This window comes from Carcharhinus amblyrhynchos, chromosome 14 (assembly GCF_965287045.1).
Source record: "Carcharhinus amblyrhynchos chromosome 14, sCarAmb.v2.hapA, whole genome shotgun sequence".
In the NCBI taxonomy this organism is placed as follows: Eukaryota; Metazoa; Chordata; class Chondrichthyes; order Carcharhiniformes; family Carcharhinidae; genus Carcharhinus; species Carcharhinus amblyrhynchos.
Genome location: NC_137337.1, coordinates 64,312,040 through 64,338,890, shown reverse-complemented (window position 1 = coordinate 64,338,890; position 26,851 = coordinate 64,312,040). Strand labels below are relative to the sequence as shown.

Here is a 26,851-nt window from a genome sequence, read left to right as displayed (position 1 = left end):
GTGAACAGTGCACAGAGAGAGAGCGAACAGTGCACAGAGACAGAGTGAACAGTGCACAGAGAGAGAGTGAACAGTGCACAGAGAGAGAGTGAACAGTGCACAGAGAGAGAGTGAACAGTGCACAGAGAGTGAACAGTGCACAGAGAGAGAGTGAACAGTGCACAGAGAGAGAGTGAACAGTGCACACAGAGAGAGTGAACAGTGCACAGAGAGAGAGTGAACAGTGCACAGAGAGAGAGAGTGAACAGTGCACAGAGAGAGAGTGAACAGTGCACAGAGAGTGAACAGTGCACAGAGAGAGAGTGAACAGTGCACAGAGAGAGAGTGAACAGTGCACAGAGAGAGAGTGAACAGTGCACAGAGAGTGAACAGTGCACAGAGAGAGAGTGAACAGTGCACAGAGAGAGAGTGAACAGTGCACAGAGAGAGAGTGAACAGTGTACAGAGAGAGAGTGAACAGTGCACAGAGAGAGAGTGAACAGTGTACAAAGAGAGAGTGAACAGTGCACAGAGAGAGAGTGAACAGTGCACAGAGAGTGAACAGTGCACAGAGAGAGAGTGAACAGTGCACAGAGAGAGAGTGAACAGTGCACAGAGAGAGTGAACAGTGCACAGAGAGAGAGAGTGAACAGCGCACAGAGAGAGAGTGAACAGTGCACAGAGAGAGAGAGTGAACAGCGCACAGAGAGAGAGTGAACAGTGCACAGAGAGTGAACAGTGCACAGAGAGAGAGTGAACAGTGCACAGAGAGTGAACAGTGCACAGAGAGAGAGTGAACAGTGCACACAGAGAGAGTGAACAGTGCACAGAGACAGAGTGAACAGTGCACAGAGAGAGAGAGTGAACAGTGCACAGAGAGAGAGTGAACAGTGCACACAGAGAGAGTGAACAGTGCACAGAGAGTGAACAGTGCACAGAGAGAGTGAGTGAACAGTGCACAGAGAGAGAGTGAACAGTGCACAGAGAGTGAACAGTGCACAGAGAGAGAGTGAACAGCACACAGAGAGAGAGTGAACAGTGCACAGAGAGTGAACAGTGCACAGAGAGAGTGAACAGTGCACAGAGAGTGAACAGTGCACAGAGAGGGAGAGTGAACAATTTAGGTTGCGGGGGGAGGGTGGGGGGTGGGAGGAGGAGGTGATAGAAGGAACAACATGCCCTGTGGGGGGTGGATTGCACCGACAGGTTTAAGAGGGAACCGGATGAGGATTTGCCAGGTTAAACCTTTGATGGGAATGTAAGCTAGAACGGGAATTCCTTGTTTTTGAAATTCAGGACCACCCAGACAGACCAAAGATCGCTTGTGACACTCTGCAATCTTAGGTTACCACGTGTCAGTCAGCGCACGGGAGCATCTTGTTCCCAGTTCACCAAAGAACACAAAAGGATAAGAAGTGTCACTGTTTTCCATCTGAAGGCTCGATGCCTGTAACTCCCCGTGAAGGACGCATCTCTGTACCTTGAATCCTGGCGTACAGGGCCTGTATCTGCTCCACTTGCTTCCGAGTCGTTACTTTGAGATGATGGTTTTCGAATTCCAGCTTTTGAAAAAAAACAAAACCAACAGAAAAAATAAGGGAAGAACTTGCATTTATGTAGCACCTGTCACCTCCTTCGAACAGCGTCACAGCCAATCAGGAATGCTGGGCTGGATTTCTCCCCCCTGAGGCGAGGCCGGGTCTATTTTTTTGGACCTCGCCACCCTGATCAGTGCGGTAGTCAGGAGCGATCGTCCGGGATATATCCGGTTACCGGGGCGACTCCGGGATGGGGGATTCAGTGAGGGAGGGTGGGTAGGTTGTGGGCGACTCAGGGCGTGCGATTTGGAGGTCGGACGGCGGTCGTCACCGCCTGTGTAATGAGGCGAATGATGGCACAGAGGGCAGGGCAGGGCAGAAGGGCAAAACAGCTGGAGGGAAGGCCATTCACTGGGATATCACAGGCCTGACAGCAGAAGATAATCAGGCAGACGCAGGCTTCTGTCTGCGGGGAACCTCAGGCCCTTTCAATGTGTGGGAGTGGGGTAGGGAGTTGCATGCTATTTTTATGCGACTCCCATCTCCTGCTGGGTGTATTGGCCTCCTATGAGTTAATTAGCTCTGGGCACTGTGGACATCCCCATGCACTCACCTATAACATTCCTTTGCCCTCAGAAAATTAAATGCTGCGTTAGCAACACCCACTGGCTTCCCGCTTCTGTTAAATGCTTGCCATCAGGACACAGCGGGAGGAGGCAGGAGCACATTGGCACTCTTGTCCAATGCCACTCTCTCTGATTTTCTGCTTCCTCCCTCCCTCCCAGGTTTGTCTCTGCTGTTGCGTAGGTAAAGTAACCTCGGAATAAGCTACGTAACACACAAGGACACGATGGGGGCTGCCGACCGGATCTCGCGCTGAATGCTGCCATTTTATGCAATGTAACTGCTGTGTGACTGGTTAGCACCGCTGCCTCACAGTGCCAGGGGGACCTGGGTTCGATTCCCGGCCCGGTTCGCTGTCTGCGTGGAGTTTGCACATTCTCCTCATGTCTGCCTGGGTTTCCTCCGGGTGCTCCGGTTTCCTCCCACACTCCAAAGGTGTGCAGATGAGGTGGTTTGGCCATGCTAAGTTTCCCTTAGTGACCCAAGGTTAGGTGGATTAGCCATGGGAAACGGGTTAGGGGTTTGGGCCTGAGTGAAAATGGTCTTTCGGTACAGACTCGATGGGCTGAATGGCTTCCACTTGCACTGTCGAGATTCTGTGGTTCGATGGTAATTCAGAAAACAGAAGGAAGAGTCATTTTCACCCCTCGTCCGAAGGCTTTATCCCCATGGTGGGAATGTTGATCTACCCTCACATATAGCTTTTAGCGAGAAGGCTTCTCGCTTGTGACAGGAGGGAGGAATTCCGTCACATTCTCCCTGTCATCCCGCTTTCCCCCCGGGATAGTTACGGCACTGCTGAAAGTGGCTGAAGACCAGAGCTTGAATTCACGCCTTCCTCCTCTCGCACCTGGTGCTGCATCCAGGCAATACATCACCATTCCGGAATCTCGGCACATTCCTTGACCTCTGACCCGCTGTTATCGTGAGATGAGTAACGCGCATTCCTGGGCCGAGATGTCAAAATATTATTAAACACCGAGCCTGGACTTAACCATTTGGAAGAAAGTCCTGCCCGATGCTTATATTATCCCTCTGCAGCCTTCTGGAATTCCACTGCCCTTTGTGTGGAAGAAGTGCTCGCTGACTTTCGCCCTCAGCGGCCTAGCTCTAACTTCAAGGTTCTGCCCACTTGTCCTGGACTCCCTTCACCAGGGGAAATCCCAGCCCCTCCATCCTATACATTTCTGAAACACCTCAACTAACTCACCCTTTAATTTTTCATACTTGGGGTCAAGCATATGCAAATTGGTCCTCATCGTTTAAGCCTGTCACCCAGGTATTATTCTGACAGAAGTCACTGGATGGTGACAAAGGCGGGATTGCCAACTGCTTTTTGTTTCATTTCTTGCCCCCCCCTCCCCCCCAATCTGAGGTTCTATGGTTGTCTCTCTCCCTCTGTCTTCACCTGAGACTCACCACCTCAGTCCAGACCATGAACTCAAGGGGAACTCAAACCTCATTGAGACGGAGGGAGTAGGGAGGCTCGATCCCGTGTCGTATTTAACCTGCAGAATGTGCAGACTTCACACAGACATCCGGGAATTGAACCCGGGTCCCTGGTGCTATGAGGCAGCGGTGCTAACCACTGTGCCACCGATTGCTATTTTCTTCAGATTCTCCTCTTTCTCTTTAAATTAATTTACAAGATGTGGACATCACTGAGTAGGCCAGCATTTATTGCCCGTCCCTAATTGCCCTTCAGAAAGTTTAAAGTCTATTCATTAATGTCACAAGTAGGCTTACGCTAACACTGCAATGAAGTTTTTGAGAAAATCCCCCAGTCACCACTCTCTCGTGCCTGTCCGGATGCTCCAGTTTCCTCCCATAGTCCAAAGATGTGCAGGGCGACTTTGCCACATTAGGTGGATTGGGCATGCTAAATTGCCCCTTAGAGTTAGGGGGACTAGCTAGGGTGAATGCATTGGGTTACAGGGATAGGGCCTGGGTAGGATTGATGTCAGTGCAGGCTCGATGGGCCGAATGGCCTCCTTCTGCACTGTAGGGATTCTAATTGCAATGTGATTCTGACTTTTTGGCTCCCGCCAGACTTACTGCCCACTGCCAGTCCCACTGCAGGAATTCCGCCCAATGTGGCAAAGTCACCTCGAGGCCACACTGGGAACAGGATCTCAGGAACTTACTTCTCTTAACTTGAAAGTCACCCACTCTTTGATTCTGGCTGCCTTCTCCTCAATCACCTTCGCTTCCTGGGCTCGCAACTGGTTCTGAGAAAAATAATTCACAAATAAAGTCATCAAAATCATTTTTCATGCCTTGAGTAAGAATGAACTCGTGTTTGAAAATGAGTATGAACCAGCAGTACAGTACTGAACATAAATAGGTGAGATCGAGTGACAACTTCGCAAGTTTGGCGACAAATACACACCCTCGCGGCCTCTGAGGTAAAATAAATAACGGCCATTGCACACGCGGGCCAAAATTTTATTTTCCAGCCCTTTCTGCTGGAGAGTCTTCCAGTCCTGCCGATGGCGACCCACCCCCGAGGGTGAGGGGCGTGCAAAGCCCCACCGACACTGGCGGGACAGGAATATCCATCCACCAGCCGATAGTAAGCTACCTCTGCCACCCAAAAGTATAAGTGGGGGGGAGGGTGCGATCGGAAAATCCTGCCAATACTGAGAATAAAACACACATTTCCCTTCAAAGGTTAAAAATGTTGGATTTTAACTAGGATGTAAGCAGGAAAGATCTCTGCCTAGGCCTATCTGTCCGCTAATCCAGAATATTCTGTGAGAAGAACTGTTTCAAGTGTTACCACAGCTGGCCCTGGGCTGTCCATCCCTTATACTATTACAGGGTAAGTTAAAGTGTAATCAGGTGGTAAAGAAGGCAAATGGTATGTTGGCCTACATTGTGAAAAGATTTGAGTATAGGGATGCTTTATTGCAATTGTATAGGGCATTAGTGAGGCCACACCTGGAGTATAGCGTGCAGTTTTGGTGTCCTTATCTGAGGAAGGATGTCCTTGATAGAGAGGGAGTACAGCGAAGGTTTACCAGGCTGATTCCTGAGATGGCAGGTCTGGCATATGAGGAGAGACTAAGTCAATTGGGATCATATTCAATGCAGTTTGGAAGAGTGAGAGGGGATTTCATAGAAACTTGTAAAATTCTAACAGGGTTAGGCAGGGTAGATTCAGAAAGATTGTTTCCAATGATGGGGGTGTCCAGAAACAGGGAGCATAGTTCGAGGACAAGGGGTAAACCTTTCAGAACTGAGGTGAGGAGGGTGGTGAATGTGTGGAATTCACGACCACTGGATGTAGCTGAGGCCAAAGCGTTGCCTGATTTCAAGAAGGAACTAGATATAACTCTAGAGGCTAAAGGGATAAGGCAGCGGGATGGAAGGGGGAATCAGGATATTGAATTCGATGGTCGGCCGTGATCAAAATGAAGGGCAGAGCAGGCTTGAAGGGCCAAATGGCCTACTCCTGCTTCTAGTTTCTATGTAATCCATTTAAAATGGGCAGCTTGTTATTAATTGAAATGTCACCCACAAGAAAACAACCGTATTTACAATGTGTCAGCCATGCCTCTCATCCTCATGTCAGAACTCTCGCTTTAGGGACCTGAGCAGAAAATCTAGTTAGCACTCTGGTGCATTACTGAGGGAGTGCTGCACTGCCGTTGTTTGGTGCATTACTGAGGGAGTGCTGCACTGCCGTTGTTTGGTGCATTACTGAGGGAGTGCTGCACTGCCGTTGTTTGGTGCATTACTGAGGGAGTGCTGCACTGCCGTTGTTTGGTGCATTACTGAGGGAGTGCTGCACTGCCGTTGTTTGGTGCATTACTGAGGGAGTGCTGCACTGCCGTTGTTTGGTGCATTACTGAGGGAGTGCTGCACTGCCATCGCTCGGTGAGACTGAGCTGCCACTCCAGCTGCCCCGTCCGTTACCTGTGGAAGATCCCACGGCATTATTTACGACCGAGAGCAGGTGACTTCTCCCCAGGGCTTTGTTGAATACTTATCCCCTCAGCTAACATTACTAAAACAGATTATTTGGCAGCGGTTACATTGCACTTCCTGGGATCTTGCTGTGCACAAATTTGCTGCTACGTTTCTCACACTGGAACGTAAGAATGTGTAGCACATTTTAATCCACAGGTCCGCTGTGTAGGTAAATAATCTGAGGGCCAGCTCCTGTCTGGTGTCTTTGCCTCCATTTTGTTTTCAGCCTAAACCTGGGTTCTCACCGTTAGTTCACTCAGCCATCTGTTGAGGTCAGCATCACTGGTATTCGAATCTGGGATCTTCCTTTTCCACACAGTCCTCTGCACACCTCCCAACTCCCACCAGCATGAGGGACAACCGTAACAGGTATGTGGGAACGTCAAGTCATCACATCAGTATGGTCACCAAGTCCGATCAAAGTTACTCACCATCCTGACTTGGAAATATATCGCTGTTCCTTCACTGTTGCTGGGTCAAAGTCCTGGAACTCCCTCCCTAACAGCACCGTGGATGCACTAACCCTACATGAACTGAGGTGGTTCACATCACTGTTTTCTCGAGGCCAATGAGCGATACACCAAAAAGGCCAGCTTTGCAGTGTTCACCTGTCTCCTCAGAATGAATTATAAGCTATATAGTTTTGTTCATTTATTAGTGTCACAAGTAGGCTTACATTAACACTGCAATGAAGTTACTGTGAAAGTCTCCCAGTTGCCACACTCCGGCACCTGTTCGGGTACACTGAGGGAGAATTTAGCACGGCCAATGCGCCTAACCCGCGTGCCTTTCGGACTGTGGAAGGAAATCGGAGCACCCAGAGGAAACTCCATGCAGACACGGGGACAACGTGTGAATTCTGCACAGACAGCGACCCAAGCCGGGAATCGAACCCGGATCCCTGGCATTGCTAACCCCTGCGCCGCCCACTGTGCCACTGACCATGAAGGGTTTCAGTGAGGCCTTGGCAACTTGCTCTCTGTGAGTAAAGGAAAGCAAAACAAAATAAAGATCTTTCCAGGTGCTTGATTTTCAACGATCTTAAAGATTTACGAATGCAATTGTGATGCTCGATTCCCAACATAAACTGTTTAGTTTGAGATACCTGCTTCTCCAACTGTTGTTCCAGCCTCTGGATCACGTCATCCTTTTCCTGCAGCGTATTGGTTACTTCTTGGTACCTCTTGAATAAACTGTTCTCTGATTCGCCGGTGTGGACGTTGGCCACTTTCAATTTCTCACTCATCGCCTGCACCTGAATAAGAGGGAAACAATTCTTAGCCAGAACATTCTACAGTAAACAGACACGGTGTGGCTAGTGAATAGAGTATCACGAGGATTGACAAGGATACCTCCAGGTCATTAATGCCCTTTTATAGACTGATGGTGGGACGGGGTGGGGTGAGGGGGGAGAGAATGGATGCTTTTGCAGTTGATTCTTAATGCTAGCTTCTCTCATCATGGTTGACCTGAGTCATCTTCCTGAGTTCTCACCGTGTGGCTGAGTGAGGTGTGGTTAAGCTGGCGTTCACTGACCTGGCCAGTTCCTTCCCATTCCTTTAAGGTGACAGTCTTAAATCAGTGTGTAGGACTTTTTATTTGAAGTGTGGGCACTGTTGTGATGTAGGAGAGGGCAAACCAATGAGTGCATAGGAAGATCCCACACACAGCACTGAGGAAATTGCCGGATAATGTTGCGGGGAAGGCACCTCCTTCAGAGCAGCACTCCCTCAGTTACACACCTCCGACAGTGCAGCACTCCCTCAGTTATACACCTCCGACAGAGCAGCACTCCCTCAGTTACACACCTCCGACAGAGCAGCACTCCCTCAGTTATACACCTCCGACAGTGCAGCACTCCCTCAGTTACACACCTCCGACAGTGCAGCACTCCCTCAGTTACACACCTCCGACAGTGCAGCACTCCCTCAGTTACACACCTCCGACAGTGCAGCACTCCCTCAGTTACACACCTCCGACAGTGCAGCACTGCCTCAGTTACACACCTCCGACAGTGCAGCACTCCCTCAGTTACACACCTCCGACAGAGCAGCACTCCCTCAGTTATACACCTCCGACAGAGCAGCACTCCCTCAGTTATACACCTCCGACAGTGCAGCACTCCCTCAGTTATACACCTCCGACAGAGCAGCACTCCCTCAGTTACACACCTCCGACAGAGCAGCACTCCCTCAGTTATACACCTCCGACAGTGCAGCACTCCCTCAGTTACACACCTCCGACAGTGCAGCACTCCCTCAGTTACACACCTCCGACAGAGCAGCACTCCCTCAGTTATACACCTCCGACAGTGCAGCACTCCCTCAGTTACACACCTCCGACAGTGCAGCACTCCCTCAGTTACACACCTCCGACAGTGCAGCACTCCCTCAGTTATACACCTCCGACAGAGCAGCACTCCCTCAGTTACACACCTCCGACAGTGCAGCACTCCCTCAGTTATACACCTCCGACAGAGCAGCACTCCCTCAGTTACACACCTCCGACAGAGCAGCACTCCCTCAGTTACACACCTCCGACAGAGCAGCACTCCCTCAGTTACACACCTCCGACAGTGCAGCACTCCCTCAGTTACACACCTCCGACAGTGCAGCACTCCCTCAGTTACACACCTCCGACAGTGCAGCACTCCCTCAGTTACACACCTCCGACAGAGCAGCACTCCCTCAGTTACACACCTCCGACAGAGCAGCACTCCCTCAGTTATACACCTCCGACAGAGCAGCACTCCCTCAGTTATACACCTCCGACAGTGCAGCACTCCCTCAGTTACACACCTCCGACAGAGCAGCACTCCCTCAGTTACACACCTCCGACAGAGCAGCACTCCCTCAGTTACACACCTCCGACAGTGCAGCACTCCCTCAGTTATACACCTCCGACAGTGCAGCACTCCCTCAGTTACACACCTCCGACAGTGCAGCACTCCCTCAGTTATACACCTCCGACAGAGCAGCACTCCCTCAGTTATACACCTCCGACAGTGCAGCACTCCCTCAGTTACACACCTCCGACAGAGCAGCACTCCCTCAGTTACACACCTCCGACAGAGCAGCACTCCCTCAGTTACACACCTCCGACAGAGCAGCACTCCCTCAGTTACACACCTCCGACAGAGCAGCACTGCCTCAGTTATACACCTCCGACAGAGCAGCACTCCCTCAGTTACACACCTCCGACAGTGCAGCGTTCCCTCAGTTATACACCTCCGACAGAGCAGCACTCCCTCAGTTATACACCTCCGACAGAGCAGCACTCCCTCAGTTATACACCTCCGACAGAGCAGCACTGCCTCAGTTATACACCTCCGACAGTGCAGCACTCCCTCAGTTATACACCTCCGACAGAGCAGCACTCCCTCAGTTACACACCTCCGACAGAGCAGCACTCCCTCAGTTACACACCTCCGACAGAGCAGCACTCCCTCAGTTACACACCTCCGACAGAGCAGCACTCCCTCAGTTACACACCTCCGACAGAGCAGCACTCCCTCAGTTACACACCTCCGACAGAGCAGCACTCCCTCAGTTACACACCTCCGACAGAGCAGCACTCCCTCAGTTATACACCTCCGACAGAGCAGCACTCCCTCAGTTACACACCTCCGACAGTGCAGCGTTCCCTCAGTTATACACCTCCGACAGAGCAGCACTCCCTCAGTTATACACCTCCGACAGAGCAGCACTCCCTCAGTTATACACCTCCGACAGAGCAGCACTGCCTCAGTAATACACCTCCGACAGTGCAGCACTCCCTCAGTTATACACCTCCGACAGAGCAGCACTCCCTCAGTTATACACCTCCGACAGAGCAGCACTCCCTCAGTTATACACCTCCGACAGTACAGCACTCCCTCAGTTATACACCTCCGACAGTGCAGCACTCCCTCAGTTATACACCTCCGACAGTACAGCACTCCCTCAGTTACACACCTCCGACAGAGCAGCACTCCCTCAGTTACACACCTCCGACAGAGCAGCACTCCCTCAGTTATACACCTCCGACAGAGCAGCACTCCCTCAGTTATACACCTCCGACAGAGCAGCACTCCCTCAGTTACACACCTCCGACAGAGCAGCACTCCCTCAGTTATACACCTCCGACAGTACAGCACTCCCTCAGTTATACACCTCCGACAGAGCAGCACTCCCTCAGTTATACACCTCCGACAGTACAGCACTCCCTCAGTTACACACCTCCGACAGAGCAGCACCTCAGTTACACACCTCCGACAGAGCAGCACTCCCTCAGTTACACACCTCCGACAGAGCAGCACTCCCTCAGTTACACACCTCCGACAGTACAGCACTCCCTCAGTTATACACCTCCGACAGAGCAGCACTCCCTCAGTTATACACCTCCGACAGAGCAGCACTCCCTCAGTTATACACCTCCGACAGAGCAGCACTCCCTCAGTTATACACCTCCGACAGTACAGCACTCCCTCAGTTATACACCTCCGACAGTACAGCACTCCCTCAGTTATACACCTCCGACAGAGCAGCACTCCCTCAGTTATACACCTCCGACAGAGCAGCACTCCCTCAGTTATACACCTCCGACAGAGCAGCACTCCCTCAGTTATACACCTCCGACAGTGCAGCACTCCCTCAGTTACACACCTCCGACAGTGCAGCACTCCCTCAGTTACACACCTCCGACAGAGCAGCACTCCCTCAGTTAAACACCTCCGACAGTGCAGCACTCCCTCAGTTACACACCTCCGACAGAGCAGCACTCCCTCAGTTACACACCTCCGACAGAGCAGCACTCCCTCAGTTATACACCTCCGACAGAGCAGCACTCCCTCAGTTATACACCTCCGACAGGACAGCACTCCCTCAGTTACACACCTCCGACAGAGCAGCACTCCCTCAGTTACACACCTCCGACAGTGCAGCACTCCCTCAGTTATACACCTCCGACAGAGCAGCACTCCCTCAGTTATACACCTCCGACAGAGCAGCACTCCCTCAGTTACACACCTCCGACAGAGCAGCACTCCCTCAGTTATACACCTCCGACAGTACAGCACTCCCTCAGTTATACACCTCCGACAGAGCAGCACTCCCTCAGTTATACACCTCCGACAGTACAGCACTCCCTCAGTTACACACCTCCGACAGAGCAGCACTCCCTCAGTTACACACCTCCGACAGAGCAGCACTCCCTCAGTTACACACCTCCGACAGAGCAGCACTCCCTCAGTTACACACCTCCGACAGTACAGCACTCCCTCAGTTATACACCTCCGACAGAGCAGCACTCCCTCAGTTATACACCTCCGACAGAGCAGCACTCCCTCAGTTATACACCTCCGACAGAGCAGCACTCCCTCAGTTATACACCTCCGACAGTACAGCACTCCCTCAGTTATACACCTCCGACAGTACAGCACTCCCTCAGTTATACACCTCCGACAGAGCAGCACTCCCTCAGTTATACACCTCCGACAGAGCAGCACTCCCTCAGTTATACACCTCCGACAGAGCAGCACTCCCTCAGTTATACACCTCCGACAGTGCAGCACTCCCTCAGTTACACACCTCCGACAGTGCAGCACTCCCTCAGTTACACACCTCCGACAGAGCAGCACTCCCTCAGTTAAACACCTCCGACAGTGCAGCACTCCCTCAGTTACACACCTCCGACAGAGCAGCACTCCCTCAGTTACACACCTCCGACAGAGCAGCACTCCCTCAGTTATACACCTCCGACAGAGCAGCACTCCCTCAGTTATACACCTCCGACAGGACAGCACTCCCTCAGTTACACACCTCCGACAGAGCAGCACTCCCTCAGTTACACACCTCCGACAGTGCAGCACTCCCTCATTTACACACCTCCATCAGAGCAGCACTCCCTCAGTTACACACCTCCGACAGAGCAGCACTCCCTCAGTTACACACCTCCATCAGAGCAGCGTTCCCTGAGTTACACACCTCCGACAGTACAGCACTCCCTCAGTTATACACCTCCGACAGTGCAGCACTCCCTCAGTTATACACCTCCGACAGAGCAGCACTCCCTCAGTTACACACCTCCGACAGTGCAGCACTCCCTCAGTTACACACCTCCGACAGTGCAGCACTCCCTCAGTTACACACCTCCATCAGAGCAGCACTCCCTCAGTTATACACCTCCGACAGAGCAGCACTCCCTCAGTTACACACCTCCGACAGAGCAGCACTCCCTGAGTTATACACCTCCATCAGAGCAGCGCTCCCTCAGTTATACACCTCCATCAGAGCAGCGCTCCCTCAGTTATACACCTCCGACAGAGCAGCACTCCCTCAGTTATACACCTCCATCAGAGCAGCGCTCCCTCAGTTATACACCTCCGACAGTACAGCACTCCCTCAGTTACACACCTCCGACAGAGCAGCACTCCCTCAGTTACACACCTCCGACAGGACAGCACTCCCTCTGTTAAACACCTCGGACAGAGCCGCACTCTGGTTGTATCACAGCTTGGTATGGGTTCCTGCTCTGACCAAGACCGCAAGAAACTGCAAAGCCCACTCCATCATGCAAACGAACTTCCCATCCACTGACTCTGCCTACACTTCCCGCTGCCTCAGATCATCAGCCAGCATAATTCAGGACCCCACGCATCCCGGACATTCTCTCTTCCACCTTCTTCCTTCGGGAAAACGGACAAAAGTCTGAGATCACGCACCAACTGACTCACGAACAGCTTCTTCTCTGCAGCTGTCAGACTTTTGAAATGGATCTACCTTATATTAATTTGGATCGTTCTCTGCACCTTAGCTATGACTGTAACATTATATTCTGCACCCTCTCCTTTCCTTCTCTATGATCGGTATGCTTTGGTGAGGCCGCAGCTGGAGTACTGTGTGCAGTTTTGGGCGCCGTACTTACGCAAGGATATTTTGGCCTTGGAGGGAGTGCAGTGGAGGTTTACTAGGCTGATGCCGGAGTTGAGGGGGTTGAGCTATGAGGAGAGGCTGAATAAACTAGGCTTGTACTCGTTAGAGTTTAGAAGAATGAGGGGAGATCTCATTGAGACGTATAAGATGATGAATGGGATGGATAGGATAGAGATGGAGAGACTCTTCCCGCTCAGAAAGGATAGTAGGACTAGGGGGCACAGCCTCAAGATAAAGGGGGGGTGGTTTAGAACGGAGTTGAGGAGGAACTTCTTCACTCAAAGGGTGGTGAATCTCTGGAATTCTCTGCCCGTTGAAGTGGTGGAGGCTACCTCGCCAAATATTTTTAAGACGCGGGTTGATGGGTTTTTGATAAGAGAGGGGGTTAAGGGTTATGGGGAGAGGGGGGGAAAGTGGAACTGAGCCAAGACAGATCAGCCATGATCTTATTGAATGGCAGGGCAGGCTCGAAGGGCTAGTTGGCCTACTCCTGCTCCTATTTCTTATGTTCTTATGTTATGTTCTTATGTTAGCACACAAGAAACAATACTTTTCACTGTATACATGTGACAATAATAAATCAAATCAGATCACTCCCTCAGTTCCCGCACTCATTCTGGTTAGTTCCCTGTAATTTATCCCCATGTCGAATGGGAAGATTTATTTCCACATTCCGATGTGCCATTGAGAATCATCTTAAATGCAGCGACTAAACGGGGAGGCCCAGCAGTATGCTGTACCAAGGCACCATCTTCCCAGAGATTTTACTGGTGAGGGGTGGTGACGGTGGTGGGGAGAGGGGTGTCTCAGTTCTGTTGGAGACACGGAGCTGGTGTTACATTGAATTTACAGACCGTACAGACGTGATTATTCTTCCCAACAGCCTTCTCCCTTTACTGTATCTCATCCCATCAGCACATCCCACTCTTAAGTTCCCATGCGTGTTAACCTAGCTTCCCCTTAAAAGATTCTGTGCTATTATCAGGGTGGCACAGTGGTTAGCTCTGCTGCCTCAAAGCGCTGGGGACCCGGGTTCGATTCCCAGCTTGGTTCACTGTCTGTCTGGAGTCTGCACTTCCTCACTGTGTCTGCCTGAGTTTCCTCCCACAGTCTGAGGGACACGCTGGTTAGGTGCATTGGCCATTCTCCCTTAGTGTACTCGAACAGGCACCAGGGTTGTGGTGACGAGTGGATTTTCATGGTAACTTCATTGCAGTGTTAATGTAAGCCTACTTGTGACAATGATAAATAAACATTATTCCATATTTTAGCCCCTGTTTGGATAAAGATGTTTCTGACGAGTACCCTATGGGATTTGTTTGCGGATATCTTATATTTGAGGCCTGTAAATTTTGGAGCAACCCATGTGGAAACATTTCTCTCCACAACCGACCCTCGTCAAACCCCTACACAATTTCAAAGACGTTTTTATTAGGTCAGCCTTTACTTGCTTAGACAAAAGAGCCCCAGTCTTTCATTCTTTCCCCGTGATTACAGTGTTACGGCGAAAGGATTGGAAAGAAGGAAGAGGCTGAGGAAATGACCACCCAAGACTTTGTTTAATGTCTGCTCTTATCATCGGCTAAACAAAGACTGCACTGGCCTGTAACCTGAAGCCATCCGTTCCCTGCAGAAGGTCACAGTCCAAAGTACCCCTTATAGCTCCCACACACACACACACACACAAAAACAGGAGAGGCTAAATCTGTTTCGCAGACGGTGACAGATCAAGCTTCTGAGGCCCTCACTGATGTTGACACAACACTGCCCTGTGACCGAATCCCCACAAAGGAGACAGTTACTGACACTCGGGCCGAGAGTGTGGGAAATCTAACCCTCCCACCACCCCACCTTGACAAGCACTCAGTCTGAATAATGGGCCTCAGCTTCCTGGTAATTGAGCAGAGTGCCAACCTTGAGAACACAAGACAGGGCTAATCGTCTGAATTCCTTTGACTATCTGTCCATATGGCTAATGACGGGCCTACATCCTTTGAAGTTCACCTGGAGCTGAAGGCCCGATCACGGAGTGGTCATTAACCCTTACGCCTGCTGGCTGGGAACTTTCTGCTGGCTGGCCAGTGAACCGTGAGGAAACACAACCGACCCGTCGTTACACAATCGTGACTTCGCCGCGGAGAAGTCAGCTTAGAGGTCGGCAAATCCTGACCAGTATCCGACCGGTTCCTCCATCTCGCTGTTATTAGCTTCAAGGGATGATCAGGAACCCAGATACAGTCACCGTGAGGTTAAACTGTCAGCAGAGCTTGAATCAGCAATGCCAACACTGAATCACAGAATCCCAACAGTGCAGAAGGAGACCATTCGGCCCATCAAGTCTGTACTGGTCACAATCCCACCCAGGCCCTATCCCCGTAACCCCATGCATTTACCCTAGCCAGTCCCCCTGACAATAAGGGGCAATGTAGCACGGCCAATCCACCAAACCCGCGCATCGTTTGTTCATTTATTTCTTTATTAGTGTCAACAAGTAGGCTTACATTAACGAAGTTACTGTGAAAATCTCTTAGGAGCCACACTCCGGTGCCTGTTCAGGTCCACTGAGGGAGAATTTAACACGGCCAATACACCTGGTAGCACGGTTTCATGGAAGGGAACTGCAGCACGGAAGGAAACCCATGCAGACATGGGGAGAATGTGCCATCTCCGTACAGACAGTTACTAAAGCCAGGCGTTGTGAGGCAGCAATGTTAACCCACTGTGCTACCATGACACCCATGACTCAACATCTTCCTGGAGGTTCTATAACACGGTGCAGACATGGGACCGATTTTGGAGTTGGGCCAGTAACGATGGGCCGAATGGCTGTTCCACGTTCATGCAAAATGGATGGACTTATAGGGTATCAAATTGCAATGGGTACTTTCAAATGAAATGGGGTTGAGGGGCGGGATTTTACAACCTCACTTGTCCCGAAAGCGTTGAATCCCATCCAAGGTCAACGAACCTTTCTATGACCCTCGCCTCGCCCACCCCAATTCCCATGGCAGGTGGGACAGTAAAATTCTGGCCAAGGGGTCAGGTACTTTTTCTTTCCTGCCAATACACACAGAACGGCAATAGTGTGGTGGTATTGTATTGGACCAATAATCCAGAGACACAGGGTAATTCCCTGTGGACCCAGGATGGAATCCCACCACGGCAGATGTTTTCATAGAATCCCTACAGTGCAAAATGAGGCCATTCAGCCCATTGAGCCTGCAGTGACAACAATCCCACCCAGGCCCTATCCCCATTACTCCTCATATTTACCCAGCTAATCACCCTGAGGGGGATTACCCTGGCATGGTGGGTTAGCACTGCAGCCTCAGAGCACCAGGGGTCCGGGTTCAATTCCAGCCTTGGGTCACAGTCTGTGTGGATCTTACACATTCTCCCCATGTCTGTGCGGGTTTCCTTTAGATGCCCCAGTCTCCTTCCACAGTCCAAAGATGTGCGAGTTAGGCGGATTGGCCATGCTAAATTGCCCCAGGAATAGGAATTCCTGAGCTCAGGATGAAGGCAGCTGAAGGCACCAGCGCAGTGCAGAAGCAGCCAGAATCGGAGAAGCACGGGAGAGAGGGATTTAGACTCACGGATGAGAAAATTAAAATTCAGCAGTCGCTGCGTAGAAATCAGCAACCAGGGAGGTGAGAGGTGGAATGAGGTTTGCTGGGAGTGAGGATATGGGGCAGCAGTGAATCATCAGTTGAAGTTAGCAGAGGTTGCAGGCTGAGAGACTGGCCAGGATAGTGTAGGAATTGTTGTGTCTGTAGGTAACAAAGATTTCAAATCCCCTGACAGGGAGTTTGGATGGGGAGGGGATGGGAGGAGATGGTGGGGGAAGGGCAGTTCCTGTTCGTTCGAAGCAATAAAGTCGCCTCGATCTCCACCTCCCTCCTGACTCTGGGGGTTTTCCCTCATTGATGTGAGTGAGTGAGTGAGCTTGAAGCTGGGAGGCCCAGTGACCGGGAGGTTTAATCATTCACCAGTTGCCAGGGGAGCTGTGGGAACTCTCTCTCCAGCACGAGTCCAGCACTAGGCCGACGCACCTCGGTAACCACCCGAGGCTCCGCACAATCTGTCCATGCCCCAACCTTCCAACAAACTCCACTTCGTAGCAGCACTGCAAACACCAGCATCAACAACATCCCTCACTGCCGTGACATGGAGATTAATCACTCATGCAGATGCCAAGGTAGAGAATGTATTGCGATGGGGATGGCATGGTGGTGGCACAGTGGGTTAGCACTGTTGCCTCACAGCGCCAGGGGTCCAGGTTCAATTCCAGGCTTGGGGCACTGTCTGCGCAGAGTCTGCATGTTCTCCCCATGTCTGCGTGGGCTTCCTCTGGGTGCTGTGGTTTCCTCCTACAGTCTGAAAGGCGTGTTGGTTAGGTGCATTGGCCGTGCTAAATTCTCCCTCAGTGTACCTGAACAGGCGCTGGACTGTGGCGACTCGGGGATTTTCACAGGAACTTCATTGCAGTGTTAATGTAAGCTGAATTCATGACACGAATAAATAAATCTTAAAATGGTGTTGCCGAACATGCTAAGAAGGGACACTTCATACTGCAGACAGCCACATCCTTTGTCCCCCTCCGTTGTACATGGGGTACCTGTTTCTCTGCATTGTCTGCCCGCTGGTCAGCCTCGGTCACTCTTTGTTCCAACTCCTGCATCTGTAAGGAGGACAGAAGACAAAAGTTAAGCCCCACGGGGTACTGGACAGGAAGAGTCTTTACTCAACACTCTGCGTCTGAAATTGCACTAAGAAAGGCAAGTCCCCGGAGACGGAGGGGATCTAATCCACAGTATTGAGGGAGGCAAGGGAAGAAAAAGCTTAACAGATATCTCCACATCCTCTTTAACCACAGGCGAGGTTCCAGAGGACAGGAGAATAGCTAATGTTGTTCCCTCGTTTAAAAAAGGAAGCAGGGATAATCCAGCAAATTATAGGCCGGTGAGCCTGACGTCAGTGGTGGGGAAGCTATTGGAGAAGATGCTGTAATGACAGGATATATGCACATACGGACGAGGCCGTGACAGGCAGCACGGTTTTATACGGGGAAGGTCGCGCTTCATCAACTTGATTTGAGCTTTTTGAAGAGATGACAAAGATAATTGATGAGGGAACGTCTGTGGGTGTACTTCATAAGGATGCCTGACATGGCAGACTGGTACAAAAACAAAAATCACATGGGATTCGGGATGGGCTGGCTAGATGGATACAGAACTGGCTTGGTTATAGAAGCCAGAGAATAGCAGTGGAAGGGTGTTTTACAGAATGGAGATAGTGGTGTTCTGCAGGGATCAGTGCTGGGACCTCTGTTGCTTAAGTATATATAAATGATCTGGAGGAAAATGTGGGTGGTCTGATTAGCAAGTCTGCAGATAACACAAAGATTGGTGGAGTTGCTGATAGTGCCGAGGATTGTTAGAGGATACATCAGGGTATAAATAGATTGGAGATTTGGCCACAGAAATGGCAGCTGGCGTTTAATCCAGACAAATGTGAGGTGATGCGTTTTGGAGGATTAAATTTAGGTGTGAATTATACTGTAAATGGCAGAACCATTAAGAACATTAACATACTGAGGGATCTCGACATGCAGGTCCACAGTTCCCTGGCAGTGGCAACACAGGTGCCCAAGATGATTAAGAAGGCACATGGCATGATTACCTTCATCAGCTGGCGCACTGAGTACAAGAGTTGGGAAATCATGTTACAGCTATATAAAACTTTGGTTAGGCTGCATTTGAGTATTGTGTGCAGTTCTGGTCACCACACTACCAGAGGATATGGAAGCTTTGGAGAGAATGCAAAGAAGGTTCACCAGGATGCTGCCTGGTCTCGAGGGTGTTGACTATGAGGAGAGGTTGAATAAACTTGGATTGTTCTCACTGGAAAGACGGAGGCTGAGGGGAGACCTGATAAGGTTTACAAAATGATGAGACACACAGACAGGGTGGATGGTCAGAGGCTTTTTCCCAGGGTGAAAGTGTCAATTACAAAGGGGCACAGGTTCAAGGTGAGAGGGGGAAAGTTTAAGGGAGATGTACGGGGAAAGTGTTTCATGCAAAGAGTGGTGGGTGCCTGGAATGTGCTGCCGGAGGAGGTGGTGGAAACAGGCATGTTAGCAACATTTAAGAGGCATCTAGATGGGTACATGAATAGGGAGGGAATAGAGCGATACAGACCAAGTAAAGGCAGAAGGTTTTTTCAGTTTAGTTCGGACATCATGATCGGCACAGGCTTGGAGGGCCGAAGGGCCTGTTCCTGTGCTGTTCTTTTCTTTGTTCTTTGAAATCAGTGAAGCTCATCTGTAGGTTGAAACTGGTGTTTAACAGAGCTTTTTACTTTAAACAGCAATCTTGTACCTCACTCTAATACACTGAGAATGAATTTAACCCTACCTGCCTGTCGGAAACTGAGCAAGAGTACAATTAAAATTTGAGTGACCAGGCCACCCATCAATGATTGGTCTCCAGGTCTCTGGATGGGCAAGCCAACTAAAAGCCAGCGGGGTCCTCCATTAAATGTAGGGCAGGCTCTGATGACATCACTGGGCCTTGACTGCGATCTTAACTCAGGCATGAGTGGGAAGACCATTGTTTAACTGGGCTGAAGAGAACTGAGTCCTGTTGGGATGCCCAAGTAGGAATGGTATCTTTTAAACAGTGCTTTGTGGGGTCAAAAGGACTGAGAGAGCGGACCCTAAAAGGAAGGTTCATGTAATGACTTCAATCAGGCCATTGAGGTTAGCCTATTGGAATATGAACTCCTTGATTGAGGATCCAATTGATGGCCCAATCAGGGAGTCTTTGCCTTGTACTTAACCAAGAGTGTCAGTTCCTCTGACACCCCCGGTGATGGACTGCTGATAGCACTCTGTGTACTGCTATTAGAGTTGGGAATTTTGGTGAAGGGACTTCTGCCTCTGAGGACTTAGTTTATGCCTCTCGTTTCCTGGACTCTCTCCCACACACCTACTGGGGAACCAGGATATCACTGCATCGGAGCTTGATTAGGCGGCACGGTAGCACAGTGGTTAGCACTGCTGCTTCACAGCTCCAGGGTCCTGGGTTCAATTCCCGGCTCGAGTCACTGTCCGTGTGGAGTTTGCACATTCTCCTCGTGTCTGTGTGGGTTTCCTCCGGGCACTCTGGTTTCCTCCCACAGTCCAAAGATGTGCGGGTTAGGTTGATTGGCCATGCTACAAAAATTGCCCCTTAGTGTCCAGGGATGCGTAGGTTAGAGGGGATTAGTGGGTATAATATGTAGGGATATGGGGGTAGGGCCTGGGTGGGATTGTGTTCAGTTGGGACTCGATGGGCCGAAGGGCCTCTTTCTGTCCTGTAGGGTTCTATGATTAGGGACCAGACAGCCTTAGGTCTGGTATTTCAATCATTTGTGCTGCCTCATACTGTCCGCAATGCCACCTGCCCCAAGACTATTCATTCCAAGTGGATTCACAAAGCTGAATGACGGCAAAATCAACCAATTAGAAAGTTAGGTGGCTCTAAAAGACTAAATGTTGACTGAGCTCCTACCTTTCCCATGGTCATTTCCACGTTGGTGAGTATGCCCATGAGAAACGATCCTTGTCCTACATCCTATTAACGCAGCACCAGTGCTCCCTGTTCATTCCAATTCATTGTAAGGACACCTGGAAAATAATCTAGCAAGTGTGGGCTTCACTTAGGTGAAGGTTCGGTCTAACAAAGTGAAACTGCTCCAGTATGAAAAGGTATAGCAGGCTCACCAATATCAACGATTCTGCTTCAGATAAAATACCTCGGATTTCCCCTTGATAATTGGTCCTATCTGGTCACCCAAACAAGTCAGAAAAGCCACCAACTTATTCCCAGCCCAGAACTCGCCGCCCACTCTTCTCTCCCATTCCAGTGTAGGAATCCCCTACATTTGCACCAATATCATTGTGCTCGATTACTTAATGTGATCTTCAGTTCCTTAATGGGGATCGGCAAGATTCTGGTAACACATGGAGGGCCGGGGGGAGGGGGGTGCTCCCATTCCGCCCACCACGGGAATCGTAGCGGGTGGGAGAGGGTGGAGGTGGACCATGCAAAGGTCTGTTGACCTCAGGGGGGATTTTCTGGTTTTGGGGCGAGGGTGGCTGGTAAATCCCGCTCAAAGTGTACCCCGTGGCAAGCAATAAGGTCTTAGCTTGCCTCGCAGCCATTTTTTTTGTCTGGTCTTGTGTCCGGTGTCTCTGATCCACCTGAGCTTCATGAGAGATTTCAGAGGTTGGTCTCCACTCTGTGCCAGTTCAGCAACTGGGCACCTCGGGGTCCTTGTGCATGAGTCGCAAAAACCCAGCCTGCAGGTGCAGCAGGTGGTCAGGAAGGCGAATGGGATGCTGGCCTTCATAGCGAGGGGGATTGAATATAAAAGTAGGGAGGTCTTGTTGCAGCTGTATAGGGCATTGGTGAGGCCGCAGCTGGAGTACTGTGTGCAGTTTTGGTCGCCGCACTTACGCAAGGATATTTTGGCCTTGGAGGGAGTACAGAGGAGGTTTACTAGGCTGATACCGGAGTTGAGGGGGTTGAGCTATGAGGAGAGGCTGAATAAACTAGGCTTGTACTCGTTAGAGTTTAGAAGAATGAGGGGAGATCTCATTGAGACATATAAGTTGATGAATGGGATGGATAGGATAGAGGTGGAGAGACTCTTCCCGCTCAGAAAGGACAGTAGGACTAGGGGGCACAGCCTCAAGATAAAGGGGGGGCGGTTTAGAACGGAGTTGAGGAGGAACTTCTTCACTCAAAGGGTGGTGAATCTCTGGAATTCTCTGCCCGTTGAAGTGGTGGAGGCTGCCTCGCTAAATATTTTTAAGACGCGGGTTGATAGGTTTTTGATAAGCGAGGGGATTAAGGGTTATGGGGAGAGGGCGGGAATGTGGAACTGAGCCACGACAGATCAGCCATGATCTTATTGAATGGCGGGGCAGGCTCGAAGGGCTAGATGGCCTACTCCTGCTTCTATTTCTTATGTTCTTATTTTCTTATTACGATCAAACCACTGCCTCAGAGCCTGGGTATTATGATCAAACTACTGCCTCAGAGCCTGGGCATTACAACCAAACTACTACCTCACAGCCTGGGTCTCAGAGCCTGCGTATTACGACCAAACCGCTGCCTCAGAGCCTGGATATTACGATCAAACCAGTGCCTCAGAGCCTGGGTATTACGATCAAACCAGTGCCTCAGAGCCTGGGTATTACGACCAAACCACTATCTCAGAGCCTGGGTATTATGACCAAACCACTGCCTCAGAGCCTGGGTATTACGACCAAACCACTATCTCAGAGCCTGGGTATTATGATCAAACTACTGCCTCAGAGCCTGGGTATTATGATCAAACCGCTGCCTCAGAGCCTGGATATTACGATCAAACCAGTGCCTCAGAGCCTGGGTATTACGATCAAACCAGTGCCTCAGAGCCTGGGTATTACGATCAAACCAGTGCCTCAGAGCCTGGGTATTACGATCAAGTAAAAAGTCTGACAACACCAGGTTTTAGTCCAACCTATTTATTTGATAATATACTCACAAGCTTTCGAGGGGACTGCCTCTTCGTCAGGTGAATGGAGAGGCATTCACCTGACGAAGAGGCAGTCCCCTCGAAAGCTTGTGAGTATATTATCAAATAAATAGGTTGGACTAAAACCTGGTGTTGTCAGACTTTTTACTGTGTTTACGCCAGTCCAACGCCAGCATACCCACATCATGACTATTACGATCAAACCAAACAAGCGTCACAAATTTGATCTTACATTGCAGAAAGCTTTTGATATATTTCAGGATTGTAGATCTAACAGGGAACGGGGTTATTTCACCTTCCACAATGTCTGTTGGGTATCTGGCTAGTTAGAAGTTGGACAACACCAGGTTTTAGTCCAACCTATTTATTTGATAATATACTCGCAAGCTTTCGAGGGGTTACCCTCTTCGTCAGGTGAATGGAGAGTTCTGGCCTCAGACAGAGCATATAAAGCACAGACAGTTTAGAGATTACTGATTAAAATGCGAATCCTTACACCTAACCTGCTGTTCAAGACCTGAAGTGGCTGATAATGTGAGTGGTAGGAGCACTGATCACAGTTTAAAGAGATGTGTATTGTCTCCAGACAGTACAGTAAGTGAGGTTTTGCAAACCCAGGCAAGTCACGGGGGTTACAGATAGTGCGACATGAACCCAAGATCCCTGTTGAGACCGTCCTCATGTGTGTGGAACTTGGCTATCAGTCTCTGCTCAGCGACTCTGCGCTGTCGTGTGTTGTGAAGGCCGCCTTGGAGAATGCTTACCCGAAGGTCAGAGGCTGAATGCCCGTGACCACTGAAGTGTTCGCCAACAGGAAGGGAACAGTCTTGCCTGGTGACTGTCGAGCGATGTTCATTCATCCGTTGTCGTAGCGTCTGCATGGTCTCCCCAATGTACCATGCTTCGGGACATCCTTTCTTGCAACGTATCAGGTAGACAATGTTGGCCGAGTTGCAAGAGTATTTACCATGTACCTGGTGGATGGTATTCTCACGTGTGATGATGGTATCCATGTCGATGATCCGGCATGTCTTGCAGAGGTTGCTGTGACAGGGTTGTGTGGTATTGTGGTCACTGTTCTCCTGAAGGCTGGGTAGTTTGCTGCGAACAATGGTCTGTTTGAGGTTGTGTGGTATACCCACATCATAGTTAGAAGTTCCCATTGCCTTGACAGGATTATAGCTGATTAAAGTCTGGCACTTTATATTTCAAATGCCTTCCTTTCAGGAGTCCCTTTATGAAGGTGACGTTTTGTGTCAAGGGAGCCTGCAGTACATTCCACGCAAGAACTTTCCAGAAATGTGGTCAACTTATAATATCAGACATCAGATGACTCATGGCAGCCATTCTTGGTCAATTTCTCTTTTTTAGCAGCTTGAAACAGCTCAATATGTTTTTGGTTATTCGGTGAAATTATGGACAGATCCCACTCAGTCACAATTGTGAGATTCTACCTGCACCCACAACCCAACCTCGCTAAACCCCTTGAAGTAGAAGTGTCCTTTCTCAGTTAAATACACACACCACCCAGCAAGAAGCTGAGAATTTCCCCATTATCATGATTCCTTGAAGATATTTGATGCTTCAGTGCTCCCAGTCGATAGGGCCATGCTGTGCAAATAGAAATAAGATTCTGAGACTACAATTATTTGTATAGAATTGCAGTAGGATTTCAGCTACGGACATTGAAGGCTGCATGCAATTATTTGCTTTGTTTTTCTTCTCTGGCACACATAATGGGCCGAATGGCCATCTTCTATGTTATATTGTTCATTTTCTGTACTTACTTTAGTCTGTCCTTCAAAAAATTTTGTTCCTTTCTTGAAGTTACAAAGCCAATGAGAAAGTGGACAGGACTAGTCCTTAATCCATCTCCTCGCTTGCTCCGAAAAACAATTCAAATTCAAGTTGAATCCCCACAGGCTTCGTCCTGTGGCCTAATGACCACAGAAATGGTAAACCGCAAACCTACAGCAATATTGTGGTCTCCGGCTGAAATCCCACCCCCCCCCACGGTAGATGGTAAAGTTATCCTGGGAAAGGCAAGGGTGAGCTGCAAAATATCTCCCAGTTGGTCTCTCACTGCTTCCACATGTTTCAGCTCTGACTCATTTGGTAACACTCTTGTCTCCGAGCGGAAGTTCACTGCAGAGATCTGAGTGGAAATGTTCAAGCTCTTGGTGCAGCACCGAGGGAATGCTGCACAGTCACTGGCGCCACCTTTCAGGTGAGACGAGGTTCCATCTGCTCTCTCTGAGGAATGAAAGGGAACCCACGGCACTATTTGAAGTGGTCTCCTTAGGCCCTAGGCTCCAAAAATTCTTCCCTAATCTTCTCTGCCTCCCTCTCCTCCCTGCCAACACTCCTCAGAACTTACCCATTGTTCTAACATCACCTAATATGGCTTATTATCAAATTCTGTTTGGGTGGCACAGTGGTTAGCACCGCTGCCTCACAGAGCCAGGGGCCCGGGTTTGATTCCCGGCTTGGGTCACTGTCTGTGTGGAGTTTGCACTTTCTCCCCATGTTCGTGTGTGGGTTTCTTCCAGGTACTCCGGTTTCCTCCCTTAGTCCAAAGATGTGTGGGTTAGGTGGGTCAGGGGTTAGGATAAGTGCATGGGGTAATGGGGATAGGGCCTGGTTGGGATTGTGGTCGGTGCAGACTCGATAGGCCGAATAACCTCCTTCTGCACTGTAGGATTCTATGACGCACCTGTTAGCAACATTCTGTTACTTAAAAGGCATTTTATAAACGTAATCTCTCTCACGCTCCTGGCCAGAAGTTGTCCCTTAACCAATCACGTTAAAACAGATCATTTCGTCATCACATTGCTATTTTGTGGGATCCTTTTATCATTCATTGGTGGGACATGGGTGTCGCTGGCTGGCCAGCATTGACTGCCCACCCCTAGCTGCTGTGGCTCTGGAGTCACATGTAGGCCAGACCAGGTAAGGATGGCAGATTTCCTTCCCTTAAGGGCATTAGTGAACCAGATAGGTTTTTACGGCAATTGTCATGGTCATCAGTAGATTCTTAATTCCAGATTTTTTTTAATGAATTCAAATTCCACCATTTGCCGTGGCAATTTTTGAACCCGGTCCCCAAAGCTGGGTTTTCTGGAGTAATAATCTAGCGATAATACCACTAGGCCATCACCTTCCCCCGCAGCAGCGTACAAACCAGTAGCCGTGTCTCCTACATTCCAACAGTGACTACGCTTGGAAAGCACTTCACGGGAAGCACTAGGGAACGGTGTGAGATCATGAACGGGTGCAATGGAAATGCAAGGGGTGGGGTTTTCTGGATCTTCCCGCCAGTGGGATCTTCCAGCCCCGCCAAAGGTGACCCTTCACGACGGGTTCTCCACGGGCAGGACAGGTGAACCACCGAGGCTCCCATAGACAACGGCAGGACTGGAAGATCCCACCAACAGCCAATGGTGAGCGGTCACTGGAAAATGCGCAACGGGATAGATGGAAAATCTCTCCCAAGGTTTATTCTTTTAACCTTCCCCATTTCCCTCAATGATTTTCCTCTCCCGCCCCACCAGCCCGCGGGGTGGAAGTCGATTTGTTCGAGTAAAGCTCCCTCTTCACAGCTGGCGTTTAATTATAGGCCAAGGCTGCGATCTAGAATTTGGTCGGGGTGGAGGGGAAACGACTGAAATCTTTTACAGGGGATCCACTTTAAAAGGGATTGAGGAACGTACGCAGGGCAGACAGAGGGAAAGCTGGAGAGTCTAGGGTTTCATAAATCACCTGTTTGATGTGTGTAAAACAATTACACGGCTTGTCTGAACCAACATTCCACCCCCCCCCCCCGCCGACACCCCCACCCCAGCCGCCTCCTACTGAGACCCGGCATCTCGTGAGGAGATTGTAAAAGGCGCACATCAGGATCAGTCTGTGTGCCGACCTGGGATAGACTGAATGACACCCACCGCCCCCCCGCACCCCCCACCTTCCCGAGGCTGCTCAAGTAGCTTTCCAGCTGTTTTTCTGGAGAAAGGCAGAGCGTCTCAATTAAAATCCCAGCTGTCAACTCAGACGTCTCCGTGCCCAGCATTACTCTAGCTGCTCAGTTCAATCTCCCCGCTCCGCACATCAGTCGGGAAACTTATCCCCTTCCCTTCTGTTTTTCCCATCCTCCTCCTTCTTCTTCCCCTCCTCTCTCAAAGGCCGTGACCCTCTGCTGGGCCACAGGCCTCACCGACGCCAGGACTCCCCTCTTTATGCTTCAATCACGGAATCCCTACAGTG

The 26,851-nt window shown here is 50.2% G+C and overlaps 1 protein-coding gene across 1 annotated transcript in view; it reads right to left on the bottom strand.

The window, feature by feature from the left end:
* Positions 1 to 26,851, bottom strand: part of LOC145352743 (pleckstrin homology domain-containing family H member 1-like) — a 150,184-nt gene that overhangs the window by 77,508 nt on the left and 45,825 nt on the right. Inside the window, exons 3-6 of the mRNA XM_080203010.1 lie at positions 17,643 to 17,705; positions 7,219 to 7,368; positions 4,286 to 4,369; positions 1,460 to 1,541 (exon numbers count right to left, since the gene is read on the bottom strand). Coding sequence (XP_080059136.1) covers positions 1,460 to 1,541; positions 4,286 to 4,369; positions 7,219 to 7,368; positions 17,643 to 17,705 — 379 coding nt within the window. The remainder of the gene's footprint in view (positions 1 to 1,459; positions 1,542 to 4,285; positions 4,370 to 7,218; positions 7,369 to 17,642; positions 17,706 to 26,851) is intronic.